At 41.4% G+C, this 13,446-nt stretch overlaps 1 protein-coding gene across 3 annotated transcripts in view; it reads right to left on the bottom strand.

Annotated features, from left to right (window-relative positions):
• Window positions 1–13,446, bottom strand: part of LOC109877635 (probable E3 ubiquitin-protein ligase HERC6) — a 44,492-nt gene that overhangs the window by 1,647 nt on the left and 29,399 nt on the right. Inside the window, exons 13-21 of one of the 3 annotated variants that reach the window (XM_031828313.1) lie at window positions 4,600–4,751; window positions 4,286–4,408; window positions 3,985–4,083; window positions 3,667–3,846; window positions 3,243–3,383; window positions 2,673–2,839; window positions 2,502–2,571; window positions 2,345–2,415; window positions 1,810–1,993 (exon numbers count right to left, since the gene is read on the bottom strand). The exons of 1 other annotated variant lie outside the window; for it this stretch is intronic. In XM_031828313.1, coding sequence (XP_031684173.1) covers window positions 1,810–1,993; window positions 2,345–2,415; window positions 2,502–2,571; window positions 2,673–2,839; window positions 3,243–3,383; window positions 3,667–3,846; window positions 3,985–4,083; window positions 4,286–4,408; window positions 4,600–4,751 — 1,187 coding nt within the window. The remainder of the gene's footprint in view (window positions 1–1,809; window positions 1,994–2,344; window positions 2,416–2,501; window positions 2,572–2,672; window positions 2,840–3,242; window positions 3,384–3,666; window positions 3,847–3,984; window positions 4,084–4,285; window positions 4,409–4,599; window positions 4,752–13,446) is intronic. One more of the 3 variants, XM_031828312.1, reaches the window with a different exon arrangement.

Below are 13,446 nucleotides of genomic sequence, written 5' to 3'. Positions count from 1 at the left end.
TGCTCCACGCTGTCAGGACCCACTGGCAGGACCCACTGTCAGGACCCACTGGCAGACTTGACCATAAGATGCTCTTCGCCTGCGGCCCGTTTTAGTGAAGGATTTCTCCCCACTTGTCATCCAAGCCTCCCACTGAACAAGGAGCGCCACCTTAAATGCACGATTTACACTGATGTCGAGTGGCTGCAAATACTTTGGGCCATCTGCTTTTCTTCCCTCTGAAAGCTTTTGTTGTCTTTTTGCACTGAGTCAGTTCCTCAAGCTGCTGTTTCCAACGTCTTATCATCGACTCATTAAGGCCAAGCTCCCGTGCAGCAGCTCTATTTCCTTTTCCAACAGCCTGATTGATCGCCTTCAACTTGAAAGCTGCATCATATGCATTTCTCCGTGTCTTTGCCATGATGAGGGTGACAAAATTACTACCGTAATCAGAATGATGGGAAGTTTGAGCGCGCTCGATTTATGTCACATTATGTGACGGTGCTCAGTTTTTGGGCGGCATGAATCTTGTGAAAGCGGGAAAAATCCATAAATTAGCCGCGTCATTGTATAAACCGCGAGGTTCAAAGTGTGGGAATAAAGTAGCGGCTTATAGTCCGGAAATTACGGTACTCAAATGGCAGCAATAATTAAACAATATTAAACTTGCACGCCATTTAAACGATTCACCACTCAAAGTCACACAGTATGTCACAAAGCACCATGTATAGCACATTATCTGTAACGGCGTTCTTCGTTTGTTGAAAGAGAGTCGGACCGAAATGCAGCGTGGTGGTTACTCATGTTCTTTAATGAAGAAAAGTGACGATACATGAAATAACGAATAAATACAAAAACAACAAACGGAACGTGAAACTTATTACAGCCTATCTGGTGAACACGACACAGAGACAGGAACAATCACCCACGAAAGACAAAGCGAAACTCAGGCTACCTAAATACGGTTCCCAATCAGAGGCAACGAGAATCACCTGACTGCTGATTGAGAACCGCCTCAGGCAGCCAAACCTATACAACACCCCTAATCAGCCGCGATCCCAAATACTACAAACCCCAATACGAAATACAACACGTAAACCCATGTCACACCCTGGCCTGACCAAAATATATAACGAAAACACAAAAACCTAAGACCAAGGCGTGACATTATCTCCTAGTCCCAGTCCTAACTTGAGTTACGCACCCATAACTTGACATCAAAGGAAATCCCCATTGATATAAATGCATCAACACATTGATTGATTTATGCCCTCATTTCTTTTTTTTCTTTTTTCTTTTTTTTCTTTTGACTCCTTTTTCTCCCCAACTTTGTGGTATCCAATTGTTGTTGTAGCTACTATCTTGTCTCATCGCTACAACTCCAGTACGGACGTTGAAGGTTGAAAGTCATGCGTCCTCCGATACACAACCCAACCAAGACGCACTGCTTCTTAACACAGCGCGCATCCAACCCAGAAGCCAGCCGCACCAATGCGCCGGGGGAAACACCGTGCACCTGGCCACCTTGGTCAGCGCGCACTGCACCCGGCCCGCCACAGGAGTCACTGGTGCACGATGAGACAAGGACACCCCTACCGACCAAGCCCTCCCTAACCCGGGCGACGCTAGGCCAATTGTGCGTCGCCCCACAGACCTCCCGGTCGCGGCGGGTTACGACAGAGCCTGGGCGCGAACCCAGGGACTCTGATGGCACAGCTGGCACTGCAGTACAGCGCCCTTAACCACTGCGCCACCCGGGAGGCCTTGCCCTAATTTCTAAAGTCAGCACCCAGCCCCACACTGAGTAATGAATGATGGTTGTATATAGACCTGTTTGAGCGTGTCCCAGTCGTAGTCCTCTTTCCCCACCATGACTCCCCTGAGCTCCTCAGGCTGGAACAACTTCACCACGTCCCTGTCACACACCTTGAAGAAGCCTCTCCTGAACTCTTCAAACACCTTCTCCGCTGATTGGTTGAAGGCAAGGTTCACATAGGCATCAACAAACTGCTTCCTGTAAATATAATTAATGGTATTTTAACATTTTTTTTAAACTCAGAAAGCATGCTTGTTGTAACTTCTAAAATGTCAACCTTGTATTATGCATTACAGATGTAAGACCGTAATGTGAGCCAGTTTGCTACAGCAGGAAAATAATCCTGCAGCAACAGAACATGTGAATTATTATGTGGATTATAATTCATGGACATTTTTGTAGGGGTTGATACATTTTTTGTAAGGGAAAATCAAGTCTGAAGCCTTTTTAAACCTCAAATATATACCACACTTTTAAAAAAATGTTCTGCAACAGGTGGATCAAATTAAGATCTTACATCTGTAGGAGTAAAAACTGCTGAAGCCTTACTTGTTAAAACTTGTGACTGGTTTTCCTGTTTCTTTGGGATCCAGCTCCACCTTCTGGTCATCCCAGATCACCTGATGAAAATAAACCGTTTTACCACTATTCACATACTGTATCTAGGGATATTTCATTGCTCAATCAGTTTCAATATTATACATACGGTGAAGGTCATGTCCAGGTTTTCTTCAACATCATCATCAGTGTAGTCCTCCAAGAGGTACCGCAAACTCCTTCAATTACAGCGAAAATAAATTCATGTTGAAACATTTTCATCCGTTTCTAAGGGATACTAATTCAATGCTAAAATGTACATTCTAAAATACAAACGTACTCTCCCACAACAGGGTCAAACTCTCTCAGGTCCTCCAGTGAGGGCTTGACCCCCACCATCTTCTTGAACAGGGCCAGAGGGAAGGGCAGGTGTACAATGTTGTGGTTGTACAGGGCCATGCCACACAAGACACCAAACAGGAAGTAGCTCTTCTCCTCCACTCTGGGCTGGTAGTAAGGGTAGGTGGCACATGAGTCAAGGCAGAGATCAAGAATAAGCATGAACAGGCATCATTGTTCTTCAAATAACTTGTATCTCCTTTGTTGTATTATGTTGTCTGTATACTGCAATTCAGCTTTTAGCTGTGAATGTGTACAACTATAAAACCTTGGTACATCAGGAAGAGAGTAATGGTGATTATACTTGGACACAATTCTGTATTGATTAATACAGTGTAGATAGTGGCACTGCTGTAGTGGTTGAATCTCTTTCTGTTGCTATTAACTGACTAAATGTATTTTTGATTGTTTTTAGAATATTATTCCATTACTCAACTATTTTAATTTGCTTGAGAGTGCAGTGATTTATTATACAGTAATGAAATCGTAATTCCCTAATTCTAGTTCTTACCTTGGCAGGGAACCAGACCAGTGTCTTGGTGTCATTGTACATGAACATCTCAGACTCTGATGCCAACAGCTCTTCAAACACATGGAGGAAAAAGTCCCTTTTGTTGACGAGCGACAGCTTCATGTCCTCCACAAACCGCACCTGAGGGATACAGTAAAATAGGCCACATTTAGGTTGAGTTCTAGACTCTACCACTGGGCACAGACGTCATTTCAATGTCTATTCCACGTTTGTTTCACTGGAATCAACGTTGATTCAACCAGTGTGTGTCCAGTGGGTAGTGACAGTCTAACATTAAAATGTTAAATCGAGTAGCTGAGATTTGGTTTGATTTGGCCAAGATTAGTTGAGTTGTAACATTCAGTCTCAGGGATAATTATTTGAATGTTACTTTATTGTCCCTTTTGAACTGAGATCATTTTACCACAAGTTCTCTCTGGAAGTAGTCATGATCTGCAGCACCCAGTTGTCTGAAGGTGTCTTCGATGAGTGACGGGCGCCTTAAGGTCAACTGGAAGACTGGAGCAGGGGGAGATTCTGGGTTGTCTCGGAACGTTCCAGAAGGACACATCACCGTCAGCCGGTGGGCGAGTTTGTGAACCTCCTGCAATATATAAACATACTTTTAAGTATATAGAACTATATACCAGCTTGGGGAAACACTATGTAAGGTATACATAAATATGGGTCAATCTAATCTTATAATGAAGCCATATTAATTTTAAGTGGAATAATAGTTTACCTTTGAAAAATGTGCATGAATGTTGAAAACAGCCATCTTGCATATCAGATTCAACACAAATGGGAAACGGCAAAAGATGACAGGCATCTCCTCCATATCCTAGAAATGACAAACACAAAAACACAAGTAATATCTCAACAATTTATTATGGGTCTCATTTCTTTCATATGCTCTGAAGTGTACGCTGATGCCCAGTGGGGAGCCACCATATGACTTTTCCCCCTCATCTTTTAAGAACAAACTTAGAGGGACAATTCATAATTTTTCTAATTTAGAGATAGTTATTATGTTATTTTATTACCTCCCTTGTTGACCAAAAACGCCAAAGCTTCACGTCCTCCATAGGAATGACGTTACCAATGATCTCTTCCACATAAAAGGTACTGGCTGGAACTTTCTGGATTCTTCCAGCCCTTTTGTTTGCCTTTGACATAACATAATGATACATTTCTACATTCCATCACAAATGTCTTGTCAGCAATAATTCTGAATTATTTACGATAAAGGACTGAACGGTTAATGAGTTATGTTGGAGGATGATCAACTATTGACAGAAATATAGAAAAGGATCAAATGCATAAAAATGATTGACAAGCAAGGTGCATGGACACTGACTTTGTGGAGCTGCTTGAGGAGTTGTAGCAAGAGTTTGACTCCAGGGTTGTGGGTAACCAGAAGACCATTCCTCAGCAGGAATGACAGGGCATTCTTCCACATCAGAATGTGCTTAGTCATGATGGAAGGCTCCAGTGACGACCACCAGTCTTCTAGAATACAGTAGAAAATGAAGTGCATTATATGACCTTATTGTAAATTACAATAATGTTTGCATTTCATGATATTGCCAAAAAAGGATTATCTCTCAGTGTATACACTGGTTATGTAGTGTCAGCCATGGTTCAATTACAATAATATTCTAGTCATTTTTAACTGATGCCAAATGTGATTATTAGCCGATTCTTTTTTTCTTCTTTTTTTTCCACCTTTATTTAACCAGGTAGGCTAGTTGAGAACAAGTTCTCATTTACAACTGCGACCGTGCCAAGATAAAGCATAGCAGTGTGAACAGACAACACAGAGTTACACATGGAGTAAACAATTAACAAGTCAATAACACAGTAGAAAAAAAAGAGAGTCTATATACATTGTGTGCAAAAGGCATGAGGAGGTAGGCGGATAATTACAATTGGAAAAGGTCAGGGGTTATTTACTTAAAGTTTTCATAGCCGTTTCATTCAGATGGTTGTTGATAAATACTGCTAATGTCATGACCATGTTGATGACGTTGTGGTCCTCGTGGAGAAGAGAGATTGTGGGTAGTATCAGAAAGATCTCTGGTGACTTGATGACAGCTGCTGAAATGCAAAGATTTTCCACCAGTGGCACAATGTTTATCTATATAGAAAAATAACAGAGAAATGATGAGTGTAACATTTAGATCTGTTCTAAATATATATTCATTTAACATATGGGTTTAAAGAGTAAGTTGATCTTAACTGATTTCCTAATCCAAGGTATGTTCAGTAGCTGGTCAAAAACCTGGCTAGCAGCCTCTAGGTCCACTGTCAAAGCTCCGGCTGCTTGTGGAATCTCACTGGTCATAGGAAACAGAGGGCAAAGCATTAGCAAGAACACAACATAGTCCTAACTGTACACATACCGTTTTCAATTCAAACTATCCAAACCTTCCATTTTTAAATTACTTACCTGGCTTTGGTGAAACTGGCCACAAGACTTGAACTTGTTGAGAACATCAAGGATATTTCTCTGTTGGAACAAATGTGGACATATTTGATGTTTCAGTACAATTATACTATAAGAAATATACTGTAAAATAAATGTTTGTTTATGTCATTTTTAGTTAGCTAGAAAAAAAATAAAAACTAACAAAGAACCTTTGTCTACGGTAGATTGTATGTTTTAATATTTAATGTAAATAATAATTATTATTATTATTATTATTAATGCGCCTCTGCATTTCCTTGCTCCATCGACAGCCATTTTTGCAGCTTGGCTTTATCTAACCTCCCGATTGGCTGTTCTCTTTCAGAACTCTACAAAGGCAGATAAAGCAATATAATACATGTGAATATCTCAAACATGAATTAGCTGCTTGAGACACTTAGAACGTTTCAGTCTCCCTTTTACTGAGGTATAAAACGCCAGAAACATTACCTCAGCAGTCTCCCTTTTACTGAGGTATAAAACGTCAGAAACATTACCTCAGCAGTCTCCCTTTTACTGAGGTATAAAACGTCAGAAACATTACCTCAGCAGTCTCCCTTTTACTGAGGTATAAAACGTCAGAAACATTACCTCAGCAGTCTCCCTTTTACTGAGGTATAAAACACTAGAAATACTTACCTCAGCAGTCTCCCTTTTACTGAGGTATAAAAGGTCAGAAACATTACCTCAGCAGTGTAAATGAAGTTTGAATTCCAGCCCACTGATATCTTCATGTCTGGTAAAAAAACAAAATGTACAGAAGAGGTTGTAGGGACATAAAATCTCATAATGTGTTCTTACTCAGTCACACAAACACTACATAGTCAGTATGTAGCTGCATAATAGAATTGAATAGAATCAAATACAAAATAGAATAGAAGAGAATAGAATACACATTGTATCTGGTACCGTTGTGTATGACTGTAGCTGCCCCACCAGAAGCCCTTTTCAGCAGCACTGAGGTGGGTCGCAAGCTGCCGCCTGTGTTGTCAGTCCCTAGCTGACCTTTGACCCCACTGCCAAAGGCCCAGAGTTGACCTGAGGACCCCAGCACCAGGGTGTGATGGCTGGCAGAGTTACAGTAAGACAAAAACACAGTCAGACTGAGAATGTTCAAGATTGGTTTCCTATCTGTTTATTATATGTGTATATATGTGTATAAGTAGCATTATGCTATTGGTCATTACCTGCCACATGCTATCTGTGAGGCCAGTCCATCCATACCCTCTACCAGTTTGGGTAGGAGTTCGTTAGCTGATGCGTTGTGCCCAAGCTGGCCTCGGCTTCCCTCTCCAAAGGTGAACACCTGTCCACCCTAAAGACCACAAAGAACCAGAACCAGTTGTTGACATGTCAAGGCCCAGAGTTGTTCCTGGTCTAGTCCGGTCAGGGCCCTAATCACTTCTTAAAGAGACAGTATAATAGTATTGAAGGGTCGACCTTTACTCTGGTAGGCTTGATCTGTAATAACATCCATTATCAGGACATATTCTGTATAACCTGTGACTTTCAATTCTGTAATAAACTGTAACTTCTCATTTAGTATGAGACTGTATTCATGCACTCAGATAACAACTTGTATGGCTCATTGTGTATCCAGACACTTGATCATTTGTTTTTCATCTCTGTTCAAGGTCATTTCATATAACTGGCTTATTTATATGTGATGAATTGTATCTTCGAGAGGATTCCGACTTTGTGTGCAGAACTATCTCCCAGTGGGCCCACTGTTTAGGACATTAAATACTTTTTATGAAATAATGAACAGCTGTCGGATTTGTCTCCAACATCTCCCTTGGGGCCTTCATTAAAAATACAGTAATAATATGATACCTTGGTGAGAACAGCAGTGTCCCTCTCCACAGTAATAGTATGATACCTTGGTGAGAACAACAGTGTCCCTCTCCACAGTAATAGTATGATACCTTGGTGAGAACAGCAGTGTCCCTCTCCACAGTAATAGTATGATACCTTGGTGAGAACAACAGTGTCCCTCTCCACAGTAATAGTATGATACCTTGGTGAGAACAGCAGTGTCCCTCTCCACAGTAATAGTATGATACCTTGGTGAGAACAGCAGTGTCCCTCTCCACAGTAATAGTATGATACCTTGGTGAGAACAGCAGTGTCCCTCTCCACAGTAATAGTATGATACCTTGGTGAGAACAGCAGTGTCCCTCTCCACAGTAATAGTATGATACCTTGGTGAGAACAGCAGTGTCCCTCTCCACAGTAATAGTATGATACCTTGGTGAGAACAGCAGTGTCCCTCTCCACAGTAATAGTATGATACCTTGGTGAGAACAACAGTGTCCCTCTCCACAGTAATAGTATGATACCTTGGTGAGAACAGCAGAATGTGCCTCTCCACAGCTGATGAAGGAAACCCCCAAGACTCTGAGAGCAGGCACAGAACAGATGTTGAACCGGCCTGGCAGGGGGAACAAGCATCATACAAGCATCATACAATATTCCCACTCATTATAATACATCTGGAAAATGACTTAGTGGTTATAACAAAGGAATCCAAGTTCAAATGAGAAAATGCTGGTGGATAAGCCTGATTAGCTTTTTATACAAGTAGCGTACGAAGAGAGAGAGTGTCGTAGTACCTTTCTCATCCACACGGTTGAGTCCCAGCTGCCCAGCCCTGTTCGCCCCACAGCAGTAGACCAGGCCTGGGAGGGTGAGGGCCAGAGTGTGGGTTCCTCCGGCTGCTACCTGGGTCACTGGGACCCCTATGAGGGAGCGCACCAGGGCAGGTATGGGCTGCAGAGGGACTCCCTTCCCCAGGCCCAGCTGTCCATGGCTGTTCAGACCCCATGAGAACACCTGTCCTCCTGTGGAAGACAAAGAAATGACATATTACATTACAATTACATCACAACAATTCCAGAGTTACATTCTTTCCTAATAAATATCATCTCACTGTCCTTTTGATGTTCACTCTTAGAACAAATAGTTCTTCAGCTGTCCTCTAATAAAAGCCTTTTTGGCTCCAGGTAGAACACTTTTGGGTTCCATGTAGAACTGGGTTCTCATATGGGGACTGCTGAATAACCCTTTTAGGTTTAAGACAGCACCTTTTTTTCTAAGTGTAGTCTAACTGAGGCATGTGGTTATCATAGTTTAGATGGAATGTAGTCTGTGTGAGAGACATCAGTAGGTACAGTACGTTATACCTTTAGTCAGGGCCAAAGAATGGGAATTTCCACAAGCAACCTGTATCACTGTTATCGGCAAGGGCGAAGGTATTGGAACTGGTCTGTGAAAAAAAAAGGAGACATCTAGTACATATTGTCTTTGTTAGCGATCAGTGGAATCCAAGAGGGCTCTCATTACTTGACAATGTAAATCATAGATGATATTTCACTATCAAGATCTATTTCAAGTTGAAGTGGAGGTTTCCTTGCCTTGGCCTGGGGACTTTGGAGACAGTAGTAGGTGCGATGCCCAGCTGTCCCTCACCCCCTGCCCCCCAGGAGTAGACCTGTCCTGATGCGCACACAGCTACAGAGTGGTCCTGACCACAAGCCACAGAGACCACTACCCCCAGACCCTCCACTGGGGCTGAAACGGGTAGAACACACAGTTTTATTTGGAAGTCCTATGTCTTGGAAAGGGTTAAATACTATTACATTTGGATTCCCTGGTGCCACTAGGGCAGTTTAACACCCTGATGATAAATGAGTTCACCGAGGTGTGCAATTGTTTTGATCGACTTAAATAATTTGTTCATGATGCCTGTGATGATAAATGTTCTAATGTAATGTACTTGTTATCGTATCTTGTAGTTTTAGATGTTATGTCCTCAGGGCACCATTGACTAAATGAAAGTTCATATTCTTGAGGATGACGTAAATTACATAGCAACAGTTCACCTTCGTTCTTCTGATTTGGATGGAGAAACGAAACTGAAATTGAGCCGATGTTGTAGTTTTATTGAGGGATAGTGTACCAATTTCTGAAAGTTGTGGTAAAGTTCACTAGGCTAAATATAGGCTACTACACATTTTAATATAATCTGTAATTATGAACAATATTGTGAAAAGAAAATGTTAGCATAATGATAAAGAATAAAATGATTATAACGCAAGCATCATTTTAGCCGCACTTTAATCTGAAATAACCTACCTAGCGATCATTGCACATATTCTGTACATAGCCTACATAGCGAACCTTGCACCCAAATATTCAGATATCATTCAATTATGTATTACCCGGTAGTTTTGAATCTCTGTTCCTCTGTCTGCCAAGTTGTCCCTTTGAGTTGCGCCCGCATGATAGGATCCTGCCATCTACGGTGAGAAATAAAGTGTGTTGTTCCCCACAAACAATTTATGTGACTTTATCAGAGCATATAGTCCCTGCTATCGGAACAGACACATTCTCAAAGTTTACACCAAACTGTCCACTCGAACCGTCTCCCCAGCAGAACATGATGACTGACTGATGAATGACTAAAGTGTGGTCCACCTAGGAAGACTGTATAGGGCACTACCTGTGTACATGTGCGCGCGCATGTGCCTGTGTGTGAGCTACTTTTAGTAAAATATCAGAAGGCATTAAATCCAATTTGCAAGTAGTTATCAATGATCACTGATTTTCCAGATTGTATGCACTGCATAATTGATTGGACCCCCATAATGAAAATGTAAACAGTTTGCGTTGATTGGCCCCAATTACCTTATCTGAGGAACGCTCAGCTATCTGATCGATAAAGTATAATTGGCTTTCATTAATTTCGTTTATCATTCTTTGGCCAATCAGCAGAACAGAACGAGGGGTTCGAGCCTCAGAGGGTCGTCACTAGTAACCACATTCATAAAGTCAGAATTATGTCGAAACCAATGACGTCACCAAACCCGTGATTTTATCTCAGCCCAGAGTCTTTTGACCTGCTGCAATGAATACTCCAAACATGAGCCCTGGCCAGCCCTGCCTTTTTAGTGTTGCCTAAAACCAGCAGTTATGTGTACGGTGGCACTTTTAGGAGGCGGAGTCAAAGTGGTTAGCCAAAGTCATTTTGGAGTCGTACCTAAAAAGTATATTTCGGCGCGCTGGCGACTGTTCCTTCTCCGAGGGAGAGAGCGCAAACAAAGATTTGTCTATCTAAACCAAGATAGACCACAGCCTGCCGTTTCCAATGGTAACAAATGACCCAGAACAAGCAATGAGGGGGCCAAGCACGAGCTAGCGAGATCCTATTAGTGCGTTCTAGCATCATCTGCATTTTTCCGTTAGGGAACAACTACTCTAAAGTGCGCGTGTGCAATAACTCAATTCGCCTTTGCACTCCTAAACAACGCGATTTTTAAAATCTTTGGAAAGGTTAAAGTCTACAAACCTTAGTCCACTCGGTTCATAACATACTCTAATTTTGGAAACAGAAAACTGTATTGAGATCAAATGTTTCATCGATGAAATAATGTGCAGAATGTAGGCCAAAATCCATCTCGTTCCTTCTTCTCCCAATGCTCGCCAGTGGGCTTCCTCTCACTACCATATTTGAGAGTAAAAACGCCAAGCGGATTCTTCACATTTAAAAATCCAGTGAAATATCTGTCTCATTGTTCTATCTGTGGTGCAAAGATTAGAAGGAGACCCGGTGTAAAACTTTGTTAGCTTGCTATTGCACATTTTGTTAGCCCATGATGATGTTGTTCAGAGTTATTGACCTCACACTAAGCCAGATTTAAGTAAGGTACATTTCAACATGTTGACTCAAAAGCTGCATTGACAGATATGGGGGGTGATGTGTGCCAGAATTAAGCCTAGGCACCCGTACCACTGTTTGGCTGTTGACAGATATGGGGGGTGATGTGTGCCAGAATTAAGCCTAGGCACCGTACCACTGTTTGGCTGTTGACAGATATGGGGGGTGATGTGTGCCAGAATTAAGCCTAGGCATCCGTACCACTGTTTGGCTGTTGACTGCTATTGAACGTCTGACTGACATGACCAGATACCAACCTCTGCATGACATCTGCGTGTTAATGAATGTCAAAAGGTGCATAGTTTATATTTATATTGATTCAATCTCAACCATAACTGTTAGAAATGTACAGTTTTCCCCGTGCAAGCCGACATTCCGATATAGCCACCTTGTTATCAATAATGGCCTAGAACAAATTGCGTCCAATCTATAGGTAATCTGCCTTTGCCTCAACACCTCATGCGATGGTATGTTATCTTATCTCGCTGTATACAGATCTAAATGTTGTTAGCCAATCACAGATGGTGTTTTTTATTTATTTATTTTTATTTCCCCTTTATTTAACCAGGTAGGCTAGTTAAGAACACATTTTCATTTGCAACTGTGACCTGGCCAAAATAATGCAAAGCAGTTTGACACATACAACAACACAGAGTTACACATGGAATAAACAAACATACAATCAATAATACAGTAGAAACATCTATATACAGCATGTGCAAATGAGGTAGGATAAGAGAGGTAAAGCAAAAAATAGGCTATGGTGACAAATTAATTACAATATAGTAATTAAACACTGGAATGGTAGGATGTGCAGAAGATGAATGTGCAAGTTGAGATACTGGGGTACAAAGGAGCAAGATAAATAAATAAATACAGTGTGGGGATGAGGTAGATTGGATGGGCTATTTACAGTTGAGCTATGTACAGGTGCAGTGATTTGTGCTTAAAGCTAGTGAGGGAGGTAAGAGTCTCCAGCTTCAGAGATTTTTGCAGTTCGTTCCAGTCATTGGCAGCAGAGAACTGGAAGGAGAGGCAGCCAAAGGAAGAATTGGCTTTGGGGGTGACCAGTGAGATATACCTGCTGGAGCCCGTGCTACTGGTGGGTGCTGCTATGGTGACCAGTGAGCTGAGATAAGGCGGGGCTTTACCTAGCAGAGACTTGTAGATGTTACCAGATCCCAGCATCAAACAACCAATAGGAGTTGAGTCCATGGCTTTCAATTGAATAGAGGAGTTAATAGGCTTTCCCAGAGGGTCCGTGCTATTCGGATTCCTTGGGATGTCCCTCCCTCAATCAAGTATAAAAGTAAAATGGTTCAGTTTAGTGTTATAGTTATAGTTAGGGTTATAGTTTAGGGTTTAGGGTTCAGGGTAGGGACATCCCAAGGAATCCAGATAGCAGTGACTGTTCATAAAGTGAGAGACGGGCACGGTATTTGAGAGCTCGGTGGCGACACAGACATTCATTTGCTTGTTTTTTTACAAGCGGCAGAAGTGATTTTCCAGAGTGTATACCCTAGATAGTTTCCTTAGAGATGATGAAAATAATTACCAAGATGTCTTTGATCCGATTGTAAGTACACTATATTTAAGTTGTGATATTGTTGGCAAATATTTAGGCCTACTGTGTGAATAAGGCAAATTTGGTTTATTTGAAAATAATTTATTTTTGTTGATAACGAGTTGAAAGCACATAGGCAATATTATTTACTGTGTCGAGTAGGCTAGTGTACAATAATAATGTAATTTGATGTGTTAGTATTATTTATCTAATTGATAAATTACATTGTAAATGTGGATGGGTATGTGTTACGCCCCTGAAAACAGGGGAGAAATAATCACGAGAGTGATACGGTGTTGTATTCTCAATTTAAAGTTTAGTTGAATCAATTTCACAAAACAACAGAAAAACCATTATACAAATAACACAGCAAAATATCTTATTAACAACGTACATGTTCATTCACAATCGACATAAAATGGCAGCTACTCTCAGTACGATGCTATTCTTCACTTCA

Source organism: Oncorhynchus kisutch, linkage group LG7 (genome assembly GCF_002021735.2).
Source record: "Oncorhynchus kisutch isolate 150728-3 linkage group LG7, Okis_V2, whole genome shotgun sequence".
Classification (NCBI taxonomy): domain Eukaryota; kingdom Metazoa; phylum Chordata; class Actinopteri; order Salmoniformes; family Salmonidae; genus Oncorhynchus; species Oncorhynchus kisutch.
The sequence above is the reverse complement of the archived record's forward strand: the minus strand, read 5'-3'. Positions and strand labels throughout refer to the sequence as shown.